Source organism: Marmota marmota, unplaced genomic scaffold (genome assembly GCF_001458135.2).
Source record: "Marmota marmota marmota unplaced genomic scaffold, marMar, whole genome shotgun sequence".
Taxonomy (NCBI): domain Eukaryota; kingdom Metazoa; phylum Chordata; class Mammalia; order Rodentia; family Sciuridae; genus Marmota; species Marmota marmota.
The window spans coordinates 24,720,720-24,743,376 of NW_026000241.1; the positions used below are offsets into that span (position 1 = coordinate 24,720,720).

Below are 22,657 nucleotides of genomic sequence, written 5' to 3' on the forward strand. Positions count from 1 at the left end.
GAGTTGGACCAGTGTAAGCCTTGATTTTATGTCAGTGATATTGATCAGATCTCTGGATCTTTAGCAAACTATTTATATTATGGCACAGTTTACATATATCCTTTATTCTTCCACTTTGTTGTACCTCTAATTTTAAAAAAGTCACTAATTTATATATTTTAAAATATGAATCAGAAAACACTAAATCAACTGGCATCTTCAGTGCCAGTGAATGCTACCTCTGACCTATAAAACAAGTTAACAGTTTTTCCAATATTGTTGAGCACATTATTGCACTGGAGAAAATTTGGGTTGCCACTCAGATTTTGTGAGTATTCACATTTTTGAGTCAAACACTAGACCTTCATTTTTCTCCATCTTAATACAGAATTATTTTTCTGTATATTACTAAAGTCGTACTTTTTAAAGTGTTGTAGGTAAATTCAAACTATTAGTTGTTTTTTTTTTTTTGAGAAGAGAGAGGAGAGAGAGAGAGAGAGAGAGAGAGAGAGAGAGAGATAGAGAATTTTTTTAATATTTATTTTTTAGTTTTCGGCGGACACAACATCTTTGTTTGTATGTGGTGCTGAGGATCGAACCCGGGCTACACGCATGCCAGGCGAGCGCGCTACCGCTTGAGCCACATCCCCAGCCCCTATTAGCTGTTTTTATCAAATTTTCTAATAACTGGTACCAGCCCCATTGACTTGGGTCACCTTATCTGCAAGTCATGCTTTTTTCTAGTCATTCCCTGGGTACTTCTGGCCTCAGAGTGTAAAGAGGGGACATTGACACTGTACTCTAACAACAGGGAAGTGAGTCTGGACCAAGGTGTCAGGAGATCACTTGTGAGTCACCTTAACAACTTGTTACTAAGAGTGGGTAAAGCACTGATGTGTTAATGTTTTATTTGGTTTTTTTTTTTTTAAGGCACATTATATTGGTGTGTTTTTAAATTTTTATTTACCATTTCATTTAGTTTTCTTGGATGGAAAGGAACATAATCAACATCTACAACCCTGTAGATGTTATTTTGCCTAATTAAAAAAAAAGGCAGGAAGGGAGAATTTTGTATGAGTGTGATATTGATTTTTCTAGTATGTGAACATTATTTTCCATGTGCTATGGCAGAACCACAGGTAAGAAGCATTATTTTAGAGTTCCAAGTGAGCTGTGTTATAATATGGTCTTTCTCGTATGGAACTTATGGAATTTTAGGTTCATAGTGTGATGATACAGCAGTATTTAAAATTACCTCCAAACCTCTGTGGAACATAACCATGAAACTATTTCAAGTTACTTTTATTAAAAGTCCTCTTGTTCTATCTTCTAATACAAACAAATTGTATCAATAATTTATACACATTTGGGGGATTAAATACTAGGTTGCAGTTCCCTGCCAACAGAAATGAAAATTTAGGAATTCCATATTGCATCATTGAAAATATTAACGTTATTAACATGGACTCAATGAATGGATATATATCTGTATATCTATATCTGTATCTATATCTATCTATCTATCTATCTATCTATCTATATATATATGCATAAATTTTTTTGGCGGGGGTGGTTTTGTGGATTCAATCCAGGGCCTTATGCATGCAAGGCAGGCACTCTACCAAGTGAGCTATATCCCCAGCCCCAGATAAATATATTTAATATGTTTATTTTAGCTCTGTTTCCCTAATCTTTGTCACTTGTGAATTACCATTGGACACAGTTAGCCTTATCTGAGTACCATGTGTGTTACTATTTTCTGAATATTGTTCTTAAACTGACTCACTTTCTCAAACTTACTTGCAGGGGAAGTTGATATTATTTCTGTAAATGAGAAACCAGGAAGATACACTTGCCGTAAATAAATGGAAGTTCTAAACATAAATAAAGATCCAAGAAAAACAACATTAAATTCTAATTAGATATTGTTATGTCCTTATCTTTTGGTCTATGGTCTTTGTTATGAACGAGCATTAGCTAATATTTAAGAATGATGAGGATAGAGTTATACCATACTAAAACTTAAACCTTGATATAATCAGTGGAAAGAAAAAAATGGGAAAAGATATACCTTTTTAACTACATTTATTTCAAATTTGATATACCTAATATTAGTTCCTGATGGCTTAGGGAATTCAGTTCTTTAAAAACAGATTGATTCTTTTATTTCTAGAGTCTAAGCAATTAATCAAACCACTATCTATTACTGAACATTTTGCACAGCCAAAAAGTCCAGGGTCTGTTGTCTTTATTCAAAAAAAGTTTTCTCTTGAAGCAAAGGAAATGACATATTTGTGAAAATTTAATAATGTCAAAACAACTCAGGAAATGTATTCTTTGTCATGTACTTGGGGCACACTGTAATGTTATGGATATGTTTAGCATAAGTTAAATGTAAATTCTGGGGTGTGTGTATCAAACCCAAATTTTAAAGTGCAAATGTAATGTCAAGAGTGTGGCCTAATTTGACTGGATTAACACTGGCAGTTTTTCCTCTCTTGCTCAGTTTTTCATTTAGACAGTATCTGACACCCAGACATTGAACTGATGTATGGAGATTCTTATGAATAGAAACTGTCACATCACGATTTCTGAGCTCTTAATTTTTTTTCCCCCTAGATAACTATGAATCTATTTTTACTCTTGTCTTTTGTTCATAAAGGTCAGATATAAATAAAGTAGTCAACATTTCATCCAAATATTCTAGAGAGCACAGCTAATATTCTAGTTGTCTTTATACAAGCAACCCTTAGTAGCTTGCTTTCATTGACACACAGTATGTAAAAGGGATTTTCACAATTGCCAGGGTGATTTTGAATCCATGTTTTACCTTATTTTATCTCACAGAAACATTTTTAGCATGTAAAAATTAGCTCACTAGATCTTAGTCAAATCTCTTATAATACTAGTCTATGCTATATAACTTGGTGTACAATTATGTTTATATTTTTGTTTGATTTATAGTATGTTATATATGTTTCCCAACTAGATTATTGGCATCTTCAGTAAAATTTTACATACATAAATAGTGGTGTGTGTGTGTGTGTGTGTGTGTGTGTGTTTTGATATCTTGATACACGCCTTAAGTGGGTTCTCTGAGGTCAGGCCCTTGAAAAGTACTTATTCGGTAACTGATACAGATCCAGCATGTATTTAGCCCTTGTTTATCCTTGCTATTTTATTGAGACCAACTGCATAAGTAGTTTGAAAGAACATTATTTTTTTACATCGAACTTTTAAATACATGCTGATCATCTTTAATCTGAAAATCCAAAATCTGAAATAATCCCCAAACTGAAATTTTTAAAGTGCTGACGTGAAAAATTCACACATGAGTTCATGTGATGAGTTGCAATCACAATATCCATGCATTAAAAATATCGTGTAGTATTACCTTCATGCTATGGGCATAAGGCATATATAAACATAAATGAATTTTGGTTTAGGACTTGGATCTCTTCTCCAAGATGTCTCATGATGTATATGCAAATATACCAAATTGTGAAGCAATCTGAAATTCAAAACACTTCTCTTTCCAAGCATTTCAAATAAAGGCTATTCAACCTGTATTATTTTTTTTTTTAATATTAGACTTTAGATTGAAGTAGGAGTAGAAGGTACAAATTTCCTTTATCAATGATGCTTTGCTTCCTAATTCTTTATGCCAACGGAGGCACTGAGGAAATGCACACCAGGTCCCACCAGGATGCTTCCTGGAGATGCAGATTTTTTTCGTGATCTTTGCAGGGCCGTGTCATTTTAATGAGATGCTCAGTCTGACAGAAATTATTGATGGCCTCAATCTGAGACAAGTGCCAGCTGGAATCGGCTGTAAAATGGCAGCTCACACTGCTGCCCTCAGGGTTTCTGCCTGGGAGCAAAGGCTAAAGAAAGGAAGGGTTGAAAGGCACACCACTCTCTGGCAGGAATGAAGGGAGGTCACTGTGACTTGGGTAATGAGTGTAGCATAGTATACAAAGTAATTGAATTAATGGAGAAAAGCATGGCTCTCAAATTCCAAATTGTATTGTTAATGTTTTTTTTTTCTTAATGGATTTAAAAAATAGTTCAGAGTTTTCCCAAAGTCATTCAAACTGGTTTGTCACATAGACCAATTTAAATATTGAAGAGGGTGATGGATGGGTCAATAGTAATGAGAAACCTGAAGGTCAAGAACCTTGGGTTCATGTGAAGTCTTTGCACATGAACCATGCAATTTTACAAATGCAGAAATGTTCAGTACCAACAGCCAAGAATCCATTCATGCATTGGCTTCTGTTTGAGGAGTTGTTCGGTTCCTTAGGACCTTAACATATGTTTAACCCACAAGAGAATATTAATCATTGAACCAGTTGTTAAGTTTTTGTTAGTTTCCTTTCTTTAAGAAAAATGATGAAACAACTAAGTTAGGCTGCTTCCAATGGCTGCTGTAGGAATCACTCTCCTGCCAGCAAGAGGCCCCTTTCTTCTATCCAGGCCACTTGCCTGTCCTTTATAGGGAAGACCAGCTCATTCTTTTATTTTGATATCAGGGATTGAACTCAGGGCACTCAACCATTGAGCCACATCCCCGGCCTTATTTGGTATTTTATTTAGAGACAGAGTATTATTGAGTTGCACCTCACTTTTGCTGAGGCTGGCTTTGAACTCCTGCCTCAGCCTCCTGAGCCACTGGGATTACAGGCATGTGCCAACACACCCCACTCCCAGCTTATTCTTAATTGATACTCTTTCCTATGTGCTCAACAGATTGTTGGGGATGTTTTAGTTAGTGTATCAGTTAACATTTTTATTTATATAACAAAGTATTTTTTTTATTGTATTGGAGTGTAAAAGCACAGTTGTTGAAAGTTCTTCTTTAGCAAGTGTCCAAATTTTAACCTATTAATGATAGGACCAGGAGGAGGTCAAAAGAGTTGATTCTATGTGCATTAGAAGGACAGGGATGTATATAGTTAGCAAGAAGGAAAAGCAGAAAGAAAATTGCATAATTAGGGGATGGGGTTGAGGCTCAGTGGTAGAGCACTTGCCTAGCACATATGAGGCCCTGGGTTTGATCTTCAGCACCACATATAAATAAATAAATAAAATAAAGGTATTGTTTCCACAACTAAAAATAAAAATAATTTTAAAAAAGATTGCTTAATTAAGTATAAAACTTTTGAAAGTTCTACAGCGTGATAAAACCATACCAACGTCTTGTTCAGAATTAAAGTCATACCAACATGCCGATTTCTGTAGGTTAACTTCTAATACTACAGGGTTATTATCAGCATGTACATTTATTGGTGCAGATTGTTAGTTAAATAATCTTTGACTTATCCTAAGAGTATCGGATTAGGACCAAGTATGGTTATTAGAAAATTTTCTAGCTTGATGAGGAGTGAAGGGGGCAAACCTCTCCTTTACTTTCCATTCTTTTTAGATCAACTGGATCACTAGTTTTTCAGGAAAAAAAAATTCCCTCTAGTAGGAATAAAGGAAGTCAGTGTTTAGTAATTGCAGCATAGCGTGAGGAATAACTGAGACAGCAGAGAAGAACCAGGCTCTATGGACTAGGCCAAATGCATGTGCAATTTTTAGGCCACAAATTCAGGAATAAAAATGTGACTTCTGATATTTCCTCCAAACTCAATATCTATCTCTGCCATTATCAAAAGACATAATCCATTTTCCTACAGGTAAATTTCAATGTGTTGCTGATTTCTTTATTAAATTAGAATGATATTCGGCAAATTGACAATCGCTCTTCTCTCTTTCCCAGGGTGGAATTTTTTGTTCCCAGGGCTTTGTTGCATTTTAGTACTGGGGCTTTGAGACTGCTGTGCCGACACTGATTTGAGTGAGTGTGGTTACCCTTCCACATAGTGCCGCCTTAGTAGCGGCACTATGGTGGCTGCCTTACTTCTAGATTCTGTCTGTGTTTCCACCCATGGCTGTGTCCCCTTGACAAGAAAGCAAGATCTCTACAAGGCAAGCTGGCCTGCTCCAACTTCCCATCTTCTCAGGGACATGGGGAGGGCAGCCTATTCTTCCCCATCGCCCAGGCATGGAGACTTGGCGACTCAGAATTTCTCTGCTCTGATGTCCCATGAAGCTCTCTCTACTGCTTCCCACTTGCTCCCCCATACCATAGTGGGAAGGAGCACACACCTTGCATTCTCGGATCCCCAAAGTCTGAGTTCTGTCGTCCAACCGTTCCCCTCCTTCCTGCCTCAACACCAGACTTTGCCCAGAGCGAGTTGGACTGTGGGTGCCTCCTGAGCCTTACTCTTCTTCTTGTCTCCACAAGTCCCTCCTCTGAGAAGCTTTATTGCACCTTGAGGGGGCAGGAAGAAGAGTTTGTTCAGCGACAGTTCTTTTGAATCTTTCTGCCTTTTGTTTAGACTATTGCTTTTTTTAAAAAATTTTCTTTAGTTGTCAATGGACCTTTATTTATTTATTTATTTATATATGATGCTGAGGATCAAACCCAGTGCCTCATACATTCCAGACAAGCGTGCTACTGCTGAGCCACAGCCTCAGCCCCTAGACTATTGTTTTTTAAAGCCCAGTAACTCACTCTCAGTTCCCTGGCTCCTCTCTTTCGTGCCATCTTGGGCAAATGCTGCCTCATGCTCTGCTGCTGGACTGGGGATGTTGGTGGGATCAAGAGTGAGAGGTAATGCAGCTGCGTGCATTGTGCAAACAGTGCTGGCCCTGTTCTATGTGGCCATCTCTAGGAATTTCAACTTTAAAATCCCTGAGGTGGTATTTTATATTATGGAAGAATAACTGAAGAGATGGTAGTTTTTGAACTGGGGGACCCTTCCCCTCAAACATACAAAATTGTTAAGTCAGAACAGGATGAAAGATGCATTACAGAAAAGCCTCAGCTAGAATTTAAGAGGGAAGGACTTCAAAGCAGTCTTGCTTCCGTGGCCTTTAAACCTCTTGTTTCTGAAGTTTCAAATGAAAGGAGTTTGTTCCTGATCACCCAGAGGGCAAAAGGGGAGCTGATATTTTGACACAGCTTTCTGCCATCCTGTGGGAAATTGCACCAGGGCTAAGGGTAGCAGAGGAACAAGGCCCAGACTGTCAAGTCCCTTTCTAACAGTTCCTGCCAACAGATTGTACAACTGTCTGTTGGTCTGCATCAGGAATTTTCCTATGACCAGCATCTTCTCTGTCACTTTCCTTTTTTTTTTTTAATGAAATGTTATATTAGTTAACTCTTCATGACTATAATGAATTACCTGAGGCAGACTAACTTTATAAAGAAAAGAGGCTTATTTAGCTCATAGATTTGGAGGTTCAAGAGCAATGTGCTGGTACTGGTTCAGTTCTGGTGGTATCTTTCTTGCGGCAGTCACTAGGCAGTATGTGGAGTCACAAACAGGAGACAGAAAGCATGGCTGTCTGTGTCTGTATCATTGGTCTCTCTCCTCCTTCTAGTAAAGTTTCCAGTATTCAATCATGGAGGAATCCACCCTAATGGCCTTATGTAAACTTAGTAACTTCCCGGAGGCCCAATTCTGAACACCATAAGCGGATTATGTCTGTACCCTCTTAACAGTGTTACATGCCTTCAGTGATTGAACTCCTGCATAAATCTGGGGGAACAAACCAGATTGAAACCATAGCAGATGTCACTCTCTTAACCACAGAGGCCCAGGATTCAGCAGCCTCGGGGGCTCCTGATTTCCACAGATGGCGACCACATTGTAGATCTTCACCAATGCATAGACAAGCCTAACCCAGTTCCACTTTTCACCACGTGCCCATTACAGATGAAGACATCAAGGCCCAAAGAATTTGTGAGTTCTCTGAAACCGTGCTGCTAGTACCTAGAGGAGAGAGCATGTTCAATCCAGGACCTTAGCATGGCTTTAGGCCTCTCCTTATGAGAGGGTCTTTCCTGAAATATAGGCACCTGGTGACTCCTCACCCTCCTGCATGGTGTCTGGTGGCCTCCAGCTCTGCACATGCCGTGACTTTTCATGACACTACACACACAGCACCTCACACTGCTACTCTCCAGGTGCCACCCTTTCTTAATTTGACTGACTGTTATTTTCTGGAACTTTTCCTTGTATTCAGAAGCCACCACTCAAATAGACCCTTCCTCACACCGAAGCCATGTACCAATCAAAGACCTACTGATTCCTCCTGGTCTTCTCAAGTGGAACCTTTGCACCTTTTGTCACTGGGTGGATCTCCCACAAAACCCTTGTGAATGAGGACAGAGGGTGAGAGTGAATCAGTACCGTCTTTCATCAGGACCGTTGGTCCAGACTGGATTAGCTTATGTGTGTGTTGGCCCCAGTCATTAAGGAAAGAATATTTTCACCACTTCTTCTCCTCTTTTACCTTTCTTCTCTCCACCTGTCCAAAACTTCCTGATTCTTAGCAGACAGAATTCAGAAAAATCATCGGTTGATACTATGTCTTGGTCAGGTGGGGGGATGCAGTGCAGTCTGTGTGTGTGTGGTGTGCGTACCCACACATGTGTGCATGCAATTTGTACTAACAGATTCAGGGTTATAAGTCAGGTTATGAATTACAGTTTCAATAGAGTGGCTATATAGCATAAGTCAAGTATAAAGCACAAGAGACCGGCAACTTTCTTGGATATTTTGGTGGACTCTGAGATAATAAATCAAAACACAGGATGCTGTGCAAGATTCAAAGACTTGTCACTTCCAACTCATTACACACGGGTGCTTTACAAAAATATTTACATTGAAATCTTGAAGATATGGGTAGAACATTGTGTTCAGAATAACAGCCCTCATAATAAGAAAAATAGTACTTCAGGCTGGAAAGAAGTCTCAGTATTATTTTATTTTTGTGGTAACCAGAAGGATTGCCTGTGGTGACATGGCCTCCTAGAGAAGGTTCGGGAGAACTGGGGGCCCCCTCACACCCGTCTAGCCTGAGTCCGGGCAGTAACATGCAGGGCCTGCCCCCTTTCATGTCCCAGCGTTCACTTGCACTGTGATCTTCGTTGGGCAATTTGCTGATTCCACTAAGGCTCAGTGTCTTAGTTTAGGCTACTGGAAAAATCCCATCCACTGAGCAGCAAATAAACAACAGAAATTTATTTTTCATAGTTCTGCAGACTAGAGGTCCAAGATCAAGGTGCTGGCAAATTCTGTGTCGGGTGAGAACCTGCTTCCTGGCTCACACTAGGCTCTTTCTAGCTGTGTCTTCACATGGTGGCAAGAACAGCAGAGCTCCCTTGGGCCTCTTTTCTAAGGGCACTGATCCCATTTACGAGGGCTCTGCCCCCATGACCTTGTCACCATCCCTTGCTTCCTAATACTGTCAACTTGGGGTTCAGGATTTCAACATCCGAGTTTGGGGGAATAAGAAGGATTCAGACTACGCTACTCAATTTGCTCATCTGTAAAATGGGGGCAAAACAGTCACCCTTCAGTGTGATTGTGTGTGAGAGAATCAGTGAGTGAAGGGCTTCCCACTGTCTTGCCCCATCTGTGCCAAGAAAGCACCATTCTTCCCCCCAGATGCTCTTAACTAACACTCCAGAGGGGAAAAGAGCAGTTTGATTCCATCCTTGCCTCAGAGTAAGGAAGCAAGTAGGATTAGTTTTGATTCTTGAAAGTAAATTGCCTCTTATGAGGAATTTTGTACTTCTTTGTTTTAAAATACTAAATTGTTTTAATAAAAACTATGAAAGAATACAAAGTGTTCTAATAGTCTAAACTTTAATTTTGTTAAAAACAATTTTTTTCCTACAGTATTAAATTTTAAGGAGACCAAATATGGTATCAATGCCACAGTAAGAAGTACCATATAGATATGGATCTTGGGCATGTTATATCTCACTGACATTGTTACAATCAACCTCATTGATATCATTTTTTTTCTTTTACTCCCCCCTCCCCGACTCCCTTCTTTTTTGTGTTGGGGATTGAACCCAGAGCTTTGAGCACTCATTGATTTCTTTTTAAGGGAAAATTATTTTAGTAAAAAATTTTTTGGGGGGATAAAATTGTTCATATAAATATAATCTGCTTTTTTTGTGAATAGTTAGGAAGTGTAGTATTATTAATGAGCTAATTTGAAAGATTGAGAGAAAATGCTTTAAAACTAGATTCAATGATAAGGCTAATATTTGCCGTGAACTTGGTGGTTGTTCATCAGTAGATGAAGAATAAAAATAAGGGAATATATTTATTTGGATTTTCAAAAAATGTTTTGTTTTCCTGAAATTATTAAGGGATAAATTAATCTTCATTTGAGGGAAGGAGGATACTAAAAATGTGAGAATTCGATCAGATGAAAAACCCAGAATCAGCTACACTTGTCCAGGGAAATCAAGATTTTGCAAATATTCAGGTAGACTTCTTACACATCATTCCCAGTCTGAAGTTTCCTTTGTCTCCCCAGTCCTAACTCATATCCCAGTTTAGTAATCCTGCAAGAATCCTCCATGGCTCTAAGCAGATGATGGGACCCCAGCTTGCTGTGATACAGTGACAGCATGTACCTGAGAGATTTGGCAGTACCTGAGACTAAACATTAATTTTAGTTCAGGTGGCAGGGTGGGAAAGACCCTTTAAATTCAAAAGAAGTACAGATTAGGTGAAAATGCTTTTAAATGCAAAGTACAATAAAAGGATCAGTATTCAGAATATGTAAGAATATTTACAAATTAGCAAGAAAAAATACAGCAAAGTATAGTAACCTCACTTGCATTCAAAAAATACAACAGAAAAAAATCAGATTGGCACAATTGAAAATTTGATAATATGTAGTGTTGATTAAGGTATAGGAAAATAGTTTCTCTTCTGTCAGAGTATAAGGTGACTTAGCCATTTAAAAATGCATTTATTACAGGGGGCTGAAGATGTGGTTCAGTTGGCATAAAGCTCACCTAGCATGTGTGAGGACCTGGGTTCAATCCTTGCCCCTCAAATAATTTGTCACTGTAAGAAATGTGTATATTCTAGGGACCAGCTATTTAATTTCTCCATATCAGCTTTGAAAAAGCTCTTGTACTTAACACACAGTGAGGCATGCACATGTATACACAGTGCAGCATCACTTAAAATCATGAGAATCGAAATGCAACTCAGTGCCCAGCAAGGCAGGAGTGGCCAAGTAAACCATGGTGCTTCCAGAACATGTGAAACTATCAGCAGTTATATGGAATGAGCTAGAACTGGGTGTGTTGGGGGAAGAAAAGGATCTCCATGAGAGGCTGAGAAAACAAATTGTGAAATAGTCTATAAGATGTGATGTGTCACCATTCATTTAAAAGGCAAAGGAGGGAAGAAGGGAGGGAGGGACTGAAGAAGGAAGAAGGACAGAAGGATAGAAAAGGAGGAAATAATACTAGAGACTTTCTATAGTAGTGATTTTCAATGTCTTTTGGAAATAACCCTCAATAAGATACACCCATCATGTCTTGATGGAGTGGACCCTTACTACATGAGATGTACTCTGAAATTGTTCTTTCCTGTTCTAATTTGCTTTGTTCCATTTGTCAAAATGGAATGAATCGAATTACAACACATTAAATTGATTTCAGGACTCAACCATAGTTTGGAAAGTAGTGTTCTGGAGATACACACACACACACACACACACACACAAATGGATAGAAAAAGACCAAAAGGCAATACACCAAGTTGATATTAGGGATTATCTGGGTAGGTGTGGGAGTGTGGGGTGGTTTCTAGGGAGCCTGAGCACCATCTGTAATACTTATATTTTGATCATTTGCTGTTTTATAAGGAACAAACATAATTAAACATCTGAAATTTAGTTTTTTGAATAAGCCATCAAAACTATTTTTGAAAGTCAAGAATTTACTGGGATTAAGAGGGTAGTGGTCTTAAGGGAAATACTTTTCAAGTTAATTTGCATAATTGATCAGTTCCCAAAGTAGGCAACCTAGCTAACTCTCTCTGTTTTTGTATTTAGGGCCACAGATGAGCACATGCTTGTGGCAAGGTAGAGTCAAACCTGTGTGATATCCCACCCCAAATGTCATCACAAGCCTAAGAGCTCTCTGCCAATGCCGTGAGATTTTAACTTGTTACCTATGGCTGTCATGTCTACCAATAAAAAATACAAAGTAGTCAATGTGAAATGCTAAAAACCCAAGCCCCGCCCCCATTTTCAGAAAATGCATAGTTAATGTTTCTGTAGTAGCATCAGCTTGGCCACATCACCTGGTCTCCATTTTTTGCTATGGATCTGAACAAATAAAGGGTTGCATTATGAGCATTGTTCCTGCAAGGACTATCACTGTAGAAAATGTGGCAGGTGTACACTTGGCCATCTCTACAAGCTGGAGCAGACAATTCCCATTTTCTATTTTACAGTTACATTAGTGCTTTCTGATTTACCTTCATATATTTACCCTAAGGGTAATTTATTAAACCTCATTTTAATGATCAAATAATTAATGCTTAAAAAGAGTTAGACAGAGTATTCAGGGGAGATAAATCCTTTAACTTCCAAATATTTAAGCAAGATGTTGACTGAAGATGACATAGAATCTGATTATTTCTTGTGCTAATATTTCAACTAAAGATACCTAGTAAAGAGGATATTTATATTTTATTCTTTTATATGTCTTAAATATAAATTTTAATATGCTTATAATAACACATGTTAACTCTTAAACAACTACACTACATTTTCTCTTTAAATGTTTTGAAAACAAAGAATTTATGGCAAATATGCAAGCTTTCTCAGAAAGCACTTGTATTAGAATCATTTTGAAAAAAATCTTAATGATTGCTAAAGCAGTGATTATATTCAAGTTTAATTTCATATAGGTTTGATGTTGTATGGAAAGAAGAAAAGTGGATCATAGAAACAATTTTTTTAAAATGGAATTATTAAGGGTTACTAAAAGCATACTGAAAGCTAAGGGCAGGGAGAGAAAGAATATCATAAGGCACATATCTGAAGTCCCTTTTCCATGTCCTCCCATGGGAAGTTAGAGGTAAGAGGAGGTCGAGTTGGTCTGGTGGCCATCATAGGGATCAAGGTCATCCCTTTAAATAGCCTGATATCAGACTAACAGGTGTCAAGTTGTGTATGAGTGGCTGATATAGCTTTATAAGGAAAAGTCAGGAAAAAATATAAATGTGCCCAGCTTAGACCTAGGATGAAATTCAGGTGAAAATTATAATTCATAATAACCAAGGATTTAAAAAGTACTTAATTCTAGCTAAGAGAAGTTTTGTTTCTCTGTAACATTGCCTATTTGGTGTTTGTGTTTATTAGTTGGGACAAAATTGGTTTTAAAATATTTTATGGAGGATATAATGAATTTAAAATTTAAAATCATTATAGCCACTTAAGTGTATCTGAAGCTGGGCTTTTCAGTGGCCACAAAGCACCACTTCCTCCTTGCTGAAACTGCAGGAGAAATATCTAGTAGACAATTGGTCTTGCAAATGACAGGTACAACCATTATGTTACTTAGAAGCTTGAGAAGTAAAGGGAAGGAATTGTTTATTCCAAATCATAAAATATTACAGGGTTTCTTCATATTGTCTCATTTATAAGGTGAGGTCTTTCCTTTAAATTTTTTTTTCAGAAAATTATCCCATTTTTTTTTACTAATATCATCTTTGAAAGAGAACTTGACTAACTGTGGAATTTTTCACCCATAGCATCTGCAGGAATTGCTGTGTCCCAGAGGAAGGTGCGTCAGATCAGTGATCCCATCCAGCAAATACTAATCCAGCTGCACAAAGTCATCTATATCACACAGGTCAGTGTTCCAGCCTTCTATTTCTTTTCCATCTGAAACACAAGTTGGGTACTAATACCACTGAAGAACTACCTTGTAGGACTTCCAGCTGAGTGAACACTTGTTTTTATTTCCTCCCAGGACACACGTGTAGGGAGACTTCTTGGCAACCAAGCTGGGAGGGCAACAGGGTAAAAAAGCAAATAGGTCGGGGTTTCCTTGTGATTTCTTCCTACCCAGACAGAAGCAGACTTCCACACAAATGGCCCTTCCTTGTGTGTGTGTGTGTGGGGGGGGGAGTGGGAATAGAGCGGGGCTTCTTTTCCCATAAACAGCTTTACCACAGGAAATAGTGCTCCCACCACCATCCTTAATCTTGAGGATGCTCGGTTGACACTAGGAAGGCTCAGAAATATGAAAGCCAAAAACCACACAAAATCCAGGATTATTAAGATTTTCTATTTGTAAATCTCAGAGACTTAGGCACTGAGGAAAAAGAATCAGTATTGAAAAGTATCTATTAATGATGGACAGAAACCTGTCTAGTGAAAACAACTTAAAATATTCAATAAGAACTGTAACCATTTGGGCAAGAAAGTCAGTATTATGTTGAAGTTTATGACTGTGTGGTATATGTAGCTTATTGATATATTTGCTCACTGGATATGTGATGACTAAATGTCTGCCCTGAGCCAAACACAATTCCAGGTATTTGGATCTATCAGTGACCAAAGCATAAACACTTCCTCACTGTAAGATTCAAAGATCCAAGCAGGATCTAGTGTGCACCAATGACTCAGGAGACTGAGGTAGGAGGATCACAAGTTCAAGACCAGCCTCAAAAAAAGAACTGGGGATGTAACTTGGTGGTGAAGCACCCCTGTGTTCAATCCCCAGTACCAAATAAATAAATAAATAAATAAGATTAAAAAACTCTGCCTTGGGTTGCTGTCAGTAGCCAACTTTGGCAATTCCAATTTTCCATTCAAGTCCTGCAGAGAAATATCTAAAGATCAGTGGACCAGCTGGGATCATTATAAGTGCAAACTTGGGCTGATATTTCATTTATCACCGAATACCCTTCCTGCAAAAAATACAGCAAAATACTTTTTGATTGGTGCAACACAGTGGCATTTTAAGACTGTAGGAATTTGCTTATTGGTTTTTAACCAGTGTCTATTATTCCAAAAAAACCTGTGCCTCCTTTTCCCCAGTGTGCAATCACTTCAGTAAATGGCTGCAGATCTCTGTGGGAAGGCTTGGAGGAAATGTTATAGTATGTTTCAGGACCTGCCTCCTCATCGCATCCCAGCTTCCGTATGATCCAAGGGGCTCTGGGCCCTTGAGTTGACTTAGGTCTGGAAACTATATTGGAAACTATAACAGTGGCAGTGGCAACTCCGGTCAGGATCTTGTCTGCCAGATCTGGAGCTTCTCTTCTGTTTCTTGGGCTCAGAAATGTCCTACCTAGTAGGCTGACTACTGATTTTCTTTCCAGGAACACCCTAGTTAATTAATTACCACCAAAGATGTCTGCAGTGAAAGGCTCTCTAACTAACAGCATGTTGCCGCTACCTTGTCATGAACGCTCACCACTTGTCATATGCTTTCAAATGGCCTCTCTCTGCCCATTGGATACATTGGAATACTGTGTCCTTCAGTGTCATAGCTGGCTTACAAAGGAGAGCAACCCTGGGGCCTTCCAAGGATGCAGAGGCTCCCCTCTCCGAGTATTTCTCAGTGCCTTACTAAAAGAAGAGCCTTTTGGGTGTTCTGTCTGAAAGCGGTGGGGGAGTGGACGTGCAGATCACATCTAGTAAATCCACTGCAATGTTCCTGTTTCTCTGAGCCTTTGGATTCCCTCCTCCACGTGCCAGAGAAGTTCTGGCACTTTACCATCACGAAACACAGGCCACCATTGAAAATCAGTTTCAGTCCACCAGATAGTTAAGCTGCACCTCCATCTGCTGAACTAACACATTAAATCTCTACTGTGTGCACCCACATTGATGAATTCAGTCTGGTCTTGTGCTATATTTTATCCTTCCTGGCCTAACATCCTTAGAATCCACTTCTGCACATGTTCTCTGGCTGGTTGCTAATATATAGTAGCAAAATCTTGCAATTCTTTTCGAGGATAGGTTATTTCCTCCAGAGTGGTGGTGGATACTAATTCCCCTAGATCATAGTGAGATATGTCTCTGGCTATGGATTTGGTCCTCATTGTTGTGGATCTTATGAAGAATGAGTATTTCTTTTAAAGACATCTGTTCCCATTGATTTTATCATCCAGTTTTCAAGCAAAGGGAGGCTTGTTTTCTTAGACACAGAGCAACAAGCTTCTTGCATTAACAATGAAGGCCCAGAGTGACTTGGGTTTTAAGACTGTCAGCATGATCTGGGCTCAGCGAGAAATCCCTATTCTAATTTTTAGTATCCTTTTCTTTTTTTTCTAACATTCACATGAAAAACTTGATGAAGTGTGAATTCAACTGACATTGTAATTTATCAGCCTTTCCAATTAAATTCAGCATTTGATTAGCAGCCATATCAGTGCTTTGACAGCACAAAATAACAGGTTATTTTGGAGCTGCTGGAATCTTCCTGGGTCTCAGATCATGACTTGAACAGACAGTTAAAAGATCCACACTTGTTACTTTATCAGTGCTCCAGTGCACTCAAAAAAGTCCATTCCATACCACAGTCCTTGTGGTCTTTGTTGTTGCCTGACAGTCAAGTGCAGTGGCCATTTGGGCTTTAGTCAGCACTGCATCGAGGTGATGAGCTGATCAGTTGTGGTGCCACTAAATGAAATAAGTTACTGGATCCTATTGGATATTGTCCTGTTGGTGACAAACCAACCAACCAAATTCAGCACTGATCCAAGGACACAATCATACCACTCCCCAAATCCTGTCTTTGGGGGTCAAGCTCCTTGGACATTCCTGGAACCTTTATCTGGTAGCAGTGAGGGTCCAGTCAGAAACCACACAATTGTGTTAGTCAGCTTTCCCTCACTGTCACAAATACCCAAGACAATCAACTTATAAAGAGAAAAGTTTTAGGGATTTATTGTGGCTCATCATTTTTGAGATTCCAGTCCATGATGAGTTGGCCCTTGACAGGCCTATATCAAGGCAGTATATCATGGTAAAAGAACATGGTGGTGCAAATCCTCTCACCTTGTGTCTGAAGAGTAAGAGAGAGGAAAAGGAAGGTGCTGGGGTCTCACTGTCTCCTTCAAGTGCAGGTCTTCAATGACCTGAAGACCTCCCACTAGGCCCCACCTATTAAAGGTTCTACTACCTCTCAGTCGTGCCTCCCTGGAATCATGCTATGAACACCTGGGCCCTTGGGGGACATTCCAGATCCAAGCCACAACAGTAATTTCAACAAGGAATGAGATCAATATAATAAATTATCAATGATAACAGAATTTTGTCCACTGATGATGAGGAAAGAAATCCAAAGCATATAGGAATAGCAGATAGAGAAGTCATAAGCTCTAGGACTGAGGCAGAGCACCTAACAAGGAAACAAAGACGAACACCACTTACTCTGGATTGAGGTCCAGACATCACTGGAAAGGTCAGAGAAATATGCGAAAGTGTCATGCTGGGGAAAGTTGATCAGAAGCCTCCCTCTGGGGACCAGAGCAAGACATCACATGAGGTACCATGCTATGGAAGTTGTTGGGAAATCAGCACTGAATGGTGTTAGTATATACTCTCCACGGAATCAGGGGAGACTACCCAGAAGTAGGTGTTATTTCATAGAAGTCTCTGGAAAGCCACCTACAGAGTCAGTGCTACTGAATGTGACTTGGGGTGACCTCTTACCACTGGGGTGTCACCGTGTACCACTGGAGCAAGGCAACAGCATCGCTGGACCAGAAATATGAACTCCATCCTCCTTCAGGGTCCTTCTAGGGCCTTCCTATGGGCGAGGTTGGCATCCAGACAGCTGGTGAAGGAGAGCGGTGTTGGTTTCACAGGCAGGTCAGTCAAGGGCGGACTTGGAGCCGACGGGCACTGATCAGTGGCACACTTAGCCTGGGGACTAGGCAAGCAACTCTCTGGCACCACCCACACCCCCTCTGATTTCTGCCTCTAGACTGAGGAGCCTCTTTCATGTGTAGGGTTGAGCAGTCTGGTTCTTATGTCAAATTTTGTCCCAAAATCTATTGTTCTTTTTGGTCACCCTGATGTCTGCTCTTTTAGATGCAAAAGCCAAAATGGATTACTTTTCCCTCTTTTTTTCTGCCATCCTTTTTCTTAGGTAACCACAAAAACCTTTCCAAGTAAATGAAAAAGGGAGTGAAGGAGTACAAGGAAATATGTGTGTATGGGGAGGAGGGAAGCCCTGGTTAATAAATAAAAATTGTAATCTGCTCTCTCTTATAAAGTATTGTATTAAAAATGCATCTCCATTTAACCATTGATATGGAAACATGGGAGACTATTCTTAACTCTAGTGTTATAGAAATAGTTAGATGACTTTTCAGTTACCTCAACTAATAACTATTAAATTAAGAGAAATATCCTTTGAAATTTAAGTTCAGCTTCCATATGCCTGTCTCGGTAATTTTGATGTAAAAAAGGAAAAAAGTTTTTAACGGGTATATTCCATTTCTTTATTGAATTTCAAAGTATTTTTAAAGCAAGAATAAAACTATTGTAAATATCTGATTATTATGCTTTTAAACTGCCAGTGTGACAAATGAGTTCGCATTTTTTTTTGGCAGAATGGCTTTCCTTACTCCAAGTGAAGATATAACTATCATGGTTTTTCAAATGTGTTTCAGAATGCTGGAAAGTTCATGACATTGCACATAGTAAGCAATGATTCCCCTCTGGGGAACTTTAACCTACAGTGCTAAACAAAGTCGATGCTTTTGACACAAATCAAAAAATACAGGCCTAATCATTATACTAGGGTATGTGATGTAAGTTAGAGACCAAGTCAGTTTTCTCTTTCTGCTAATTGCAAAGGAAACTTGGAGAAAGCAAGGCTGAATTGAGAAACGAATCAACCAACCAAACAAACCCTTCTTTCTCTCATATTTATGTACTTAAGCTTGGTGGCTGCCCTGACCTGAGGGCCACATACTTCCTGAAAACCAAAAGATGAACTTGCAGGGCAAACTTCTTGCCTTTGGCTGGTGGTGGCCTTTCCTGTCCAGTTGCCATGGAGACAGACCTGTGAAAATCACTTAAAAGCAACTATTTTACAAGGCAGCATGTTAAAATCCTTACTTCTGCCTTCAGTGATTTGACATCTGTTTCTGTCAAAACTCAAATGGTAATCTTAAGACCAGGAAGCTAAGAATGAAAAATCTGTGGGTTCGTTTTCATTGCCAGAAACCAAAATCGATCTTTGGCCTATAAGGTGACTACAAGTACACAGGTGACCTTTTAGTATGAGTTTTTATGTATTATTGCTTGGGTAAGAGCTGCACATCCAAATTAAGGCTGGAGTTTAAGTCTATTCTGTGTTTTGATTGTATTCTTAAATAAATGTGTCGAAAATCAGCCTTTATCAACTTTTAAAAACTAAACATCTATCACCAAGAGATCAGGCAGACAGTTCTGGTTGTAGATCTTCATGACTGCTCATCTTAACAGCCACAATCATTACTAACAGGAAAAAAAATGCACAGTAATGTGCTGTCCTCAAATGAAAATGATCTTACTGGCTGTCATCAGGGAAACATGCATTTTTTTTTAATTAAGAATTTTTTTTTAGTTGTAAATAGACACAATACCTTTTTTATTTTTTTAATGTGATGCTAAGAATCCAACCCAGTGCCTCACACATGCTAGGCGAGCGCTGTACCACTGAGCCACAAACCTGGCCCCGCGTGCAGTGTTTTGTAGCAAAGGATTGATAAGAATTTAACAATTCATACTCACTCACCTGGATCACCTGCTTACTAATGGCAAGGTGACAGAGATTAACCAGAACAGGATATTTAGGGTAAATCTGTGTTACTCAAATCAACATATGTTTTCAGGGTCTGTAAATTCTAAGAGAAGTGTTACATTTTTGTGTGTGTGTTTGGATGATTGTCTTTGAATATCTCATCTAGCATTTAGGAAAATTTCCTCTTAAGCAATAACATGTCAAAATAACTTTTTTCAGAAATAGAATCAGATACTGGTTTAGGTAACTATTTATCAGATGGAGCCCTATGGACTGCTAGTGGTCTGCTGATGTATTTTTGGACAGAGAATTTGGTTCTTTAGAAAGAATGTATACATTCTTTTTTACAAGTTTGAAAAAAACCTACTAGAAAATGTACAGGTCAGATTTCATAATTTTTCTTTTGTTACTTTGTAAGGTGTAGTAAAGCAAACAAAATATAAGCTGTCAAATCTTTGGCTTTTGAGAAAGTCATTACCTTTTCTAGAATTAGTTTCTTTGCTCATAAAATGGGAGATCTTCTGGGATTACCATGAGCCTTGAAGGAAACAAAGTATATGAAAATATTAATAAACTATAAAGTGCTGTCCTGCAGTGACTAGTACTGTTGGTATTTGCTTTAGGGTAGCGATTGTGCTAGAACACTTACTACTTCAGAAAGTGTATTGCATGTTATATAAGGTCTTTAAGTTCTGATTTCCTCGCCCATAAAATAAGCGCTGCTTTATGAGTTTGTTGTGGGTAAAAAGTATGATCATGCCCATAAAAGAGTGATCATGGTGCCTAGCACATATGAATCATAGGTATTGATTTTCTATTACTGGTATGATAGTTCTTGTGCATAATATATCATTATACTCACATCATCTGCAGTTTAGCTAAGCATGAGTCATCACTCTAAAATTTAAAATTCTTCCATAAAAACTTTAACAATGAGATGCTGTCTATGGGGATCATTATTCCAATAAGATACAATAGCTTTCTAATACTTCCCAGTGTATGAATCTTTAAGTTGACTGAACGTTAGCTCATTCGAATGAGTTTTATACAATTTATGCAGGTCATCTAGAGCAGTAAGTGCAATTAGTTCTAAGTTAAATAGAGGCTTATCAAGTTAAATAAACAGCAAGATTTTTCAGAGTATCTGAATTAACTCGATACTGATAGCTGCCAGAGTACTGGGCTGAGGTTCCTTTGAAGGAACCATGAGCCCACTGGGTGCTTCACACCTTCAAGAGTTTATAGTACAGACAGTACTTGCTGCCTTTCTCTTGGACAGCTGTGCTGCAATCACACTGGGCCACAGACATGTAGTCCTGGGCCGACACTGCCCTCTGGTGTTTGATTCAGTGAGGTGGCAACTTCTGGTGTGCAACAATAGAGAATCCACCAAACCCCATGTCTCTCCAGGGACTTTTCCCATCCCCTTCTTGCTCAACCCAAACCTTCGCCAGGAAAGTGTGTGTGTGTGTGTGTGTGTGTGTGTGTGTGTGTGCCTCTCCCCTTCATTGTCTGTTTCTATTGCACATTAAATCCATTCTTCTTTTGCTATTCTTTCCTGCACACATCTATCTTTTATGCTCATTTCCATTGTCTGTCTTCCCACTATTTGCTCATTAATGCTCAGAAATATCACTCCTTTATCTTACATGATTTCCCCCTTCCATCTCATGTGAAAGGACTGTAATAATTATGACCATTTGCTGCGGGTATGGGGAGGAATCAAGTTGGGATCAAGGGAAGAGATAGCTATAATAGTGACGTCAAAAGAGATCAGTGAAGTCTTAGTGCTGCCAGATGATTAAATCCTTCAAAGCACTCAGAAGGGCTCAGTATCTCCAGAATAATCCATTTCCTCCCTAGTTAAGCCTACTTTAGCTCAAGCACAAGGATTACAGGTACATTTAAAAGCATTTTTGGGGGATCTGGGGATGTAGCTCAGTGGTAGAGTGCTTCTTGCTAGTGTCTCTCTGTCTCTCTCTTTCTGTCTCTCTCTCTCTCTCTCTCTCTCTCCCTCCCCCCCAAGTCTTTTCAGTTGCCCGGTGTTTCTGTGTTGTGTAAGTATAAAACTTCATAATGGGTCCCGCATTGTATCAGGTTTGGAATTATGAACAATTGTTCTTTGGCTACAAAATCAGTCATTGCAAACCCCAAAGACCCTATGCTTTGCTCTTCTATTACCTTTTACATGAATTTGAATGAATAGATGTTCTTTGTGTTATTCAGAATAGGATAAGTTGTATGCCACTAAACAGTACTCCCTCAAATCCCTTGCCTTGACACCATAGAAGGTGATTTCTCACTCAGGCTGACCATGTCGAGGCCATGCCATGTAGAAGAGGTGGACTCTGGGCTGCAGTAGGGGAGGATAGAGATGGAAGGAGCACCCTGGTTGTGTAAAGGAGGAGCATCCCTTCATCCTTAGAGTGATACACACCATCTTATTGGCCAAAGATAGCCATGTGACACCAACCGGAACTGGAAGGAAGCCTAGAAAGTCCCAACTGTCTCTCCATGTCATTCTTTCATTTGATCTGAGCTTTTACTTATATCCTGGGTCTCTTCCCATTGAGCTATCTATTTCTTATCTGTTCCTCTTCCCCTTTCAAGATCTCCCAATAAACAAAATGGAACACTTTGTCAACCCTGAGACTGTTTATAATGCTGACCCTGGTTCTTTTCTGTTATCCATCTCCCAGACTTCACTTCATCTCTCTGTGCTTCTTGGGATCTTTAACTTCCTGTGTAAATCCAACCTGCAAAGCACTACAAATCATTTTTTTTTAATTCCTTGTTTTCATCCAGTTACCATATTTTCTAAGATTCCACAATGACTTTCTACATATGTGTTAAGTCTCACTCATCCTGGCCGGGCCCTAATATATACTAATCTGTTTTGTCTGTCTTCTGAATACAAGCAGTTCCTAAAATCCGATCTCTCTCCAGCTGAATTTTCAGGGGCACTCCCAGGCAGGTGACTGTGAACTGTGGCAGACATGCATTTTCTGGTCTAAAGTATCAGATCCTTTATGACAA

At 39.1% G+C, this 22,657-nt stretch overlaps 1 protein-coding gene across 5 annotated transcripts in view; it reads left to right on the top strand.

Annotated features, from left to right (window-relative positions):
- The window catches only part of Nek10 (NIMA related kinase 10), a 210,725-nt gene that overhangs the window by 162,656 nt on the left and 25,412 nt on the right, over positions 1-22,657 (top strand). For 3 of the 5 annotated variants that reach the window (XM_015489627.2, XM_048794822.1, XM_048794824.1), the window contains 2 exons: positions 11,911-11,940; positions 13,620-13,720. In XM_015489627.2, the coding sequence (XP_015345113.1) occupies positions 11,911-11,940; positions 13,620-13,720 (131 nt within the window). The remainder of the gene's footprint in view (positions 1-11,910; positions 11,941-13,619; positions 13,721-22,657) is intronic. The other 2 variants (XM_048794821.1, XM_048794823.1) reach the window with 1 other exon arrangement.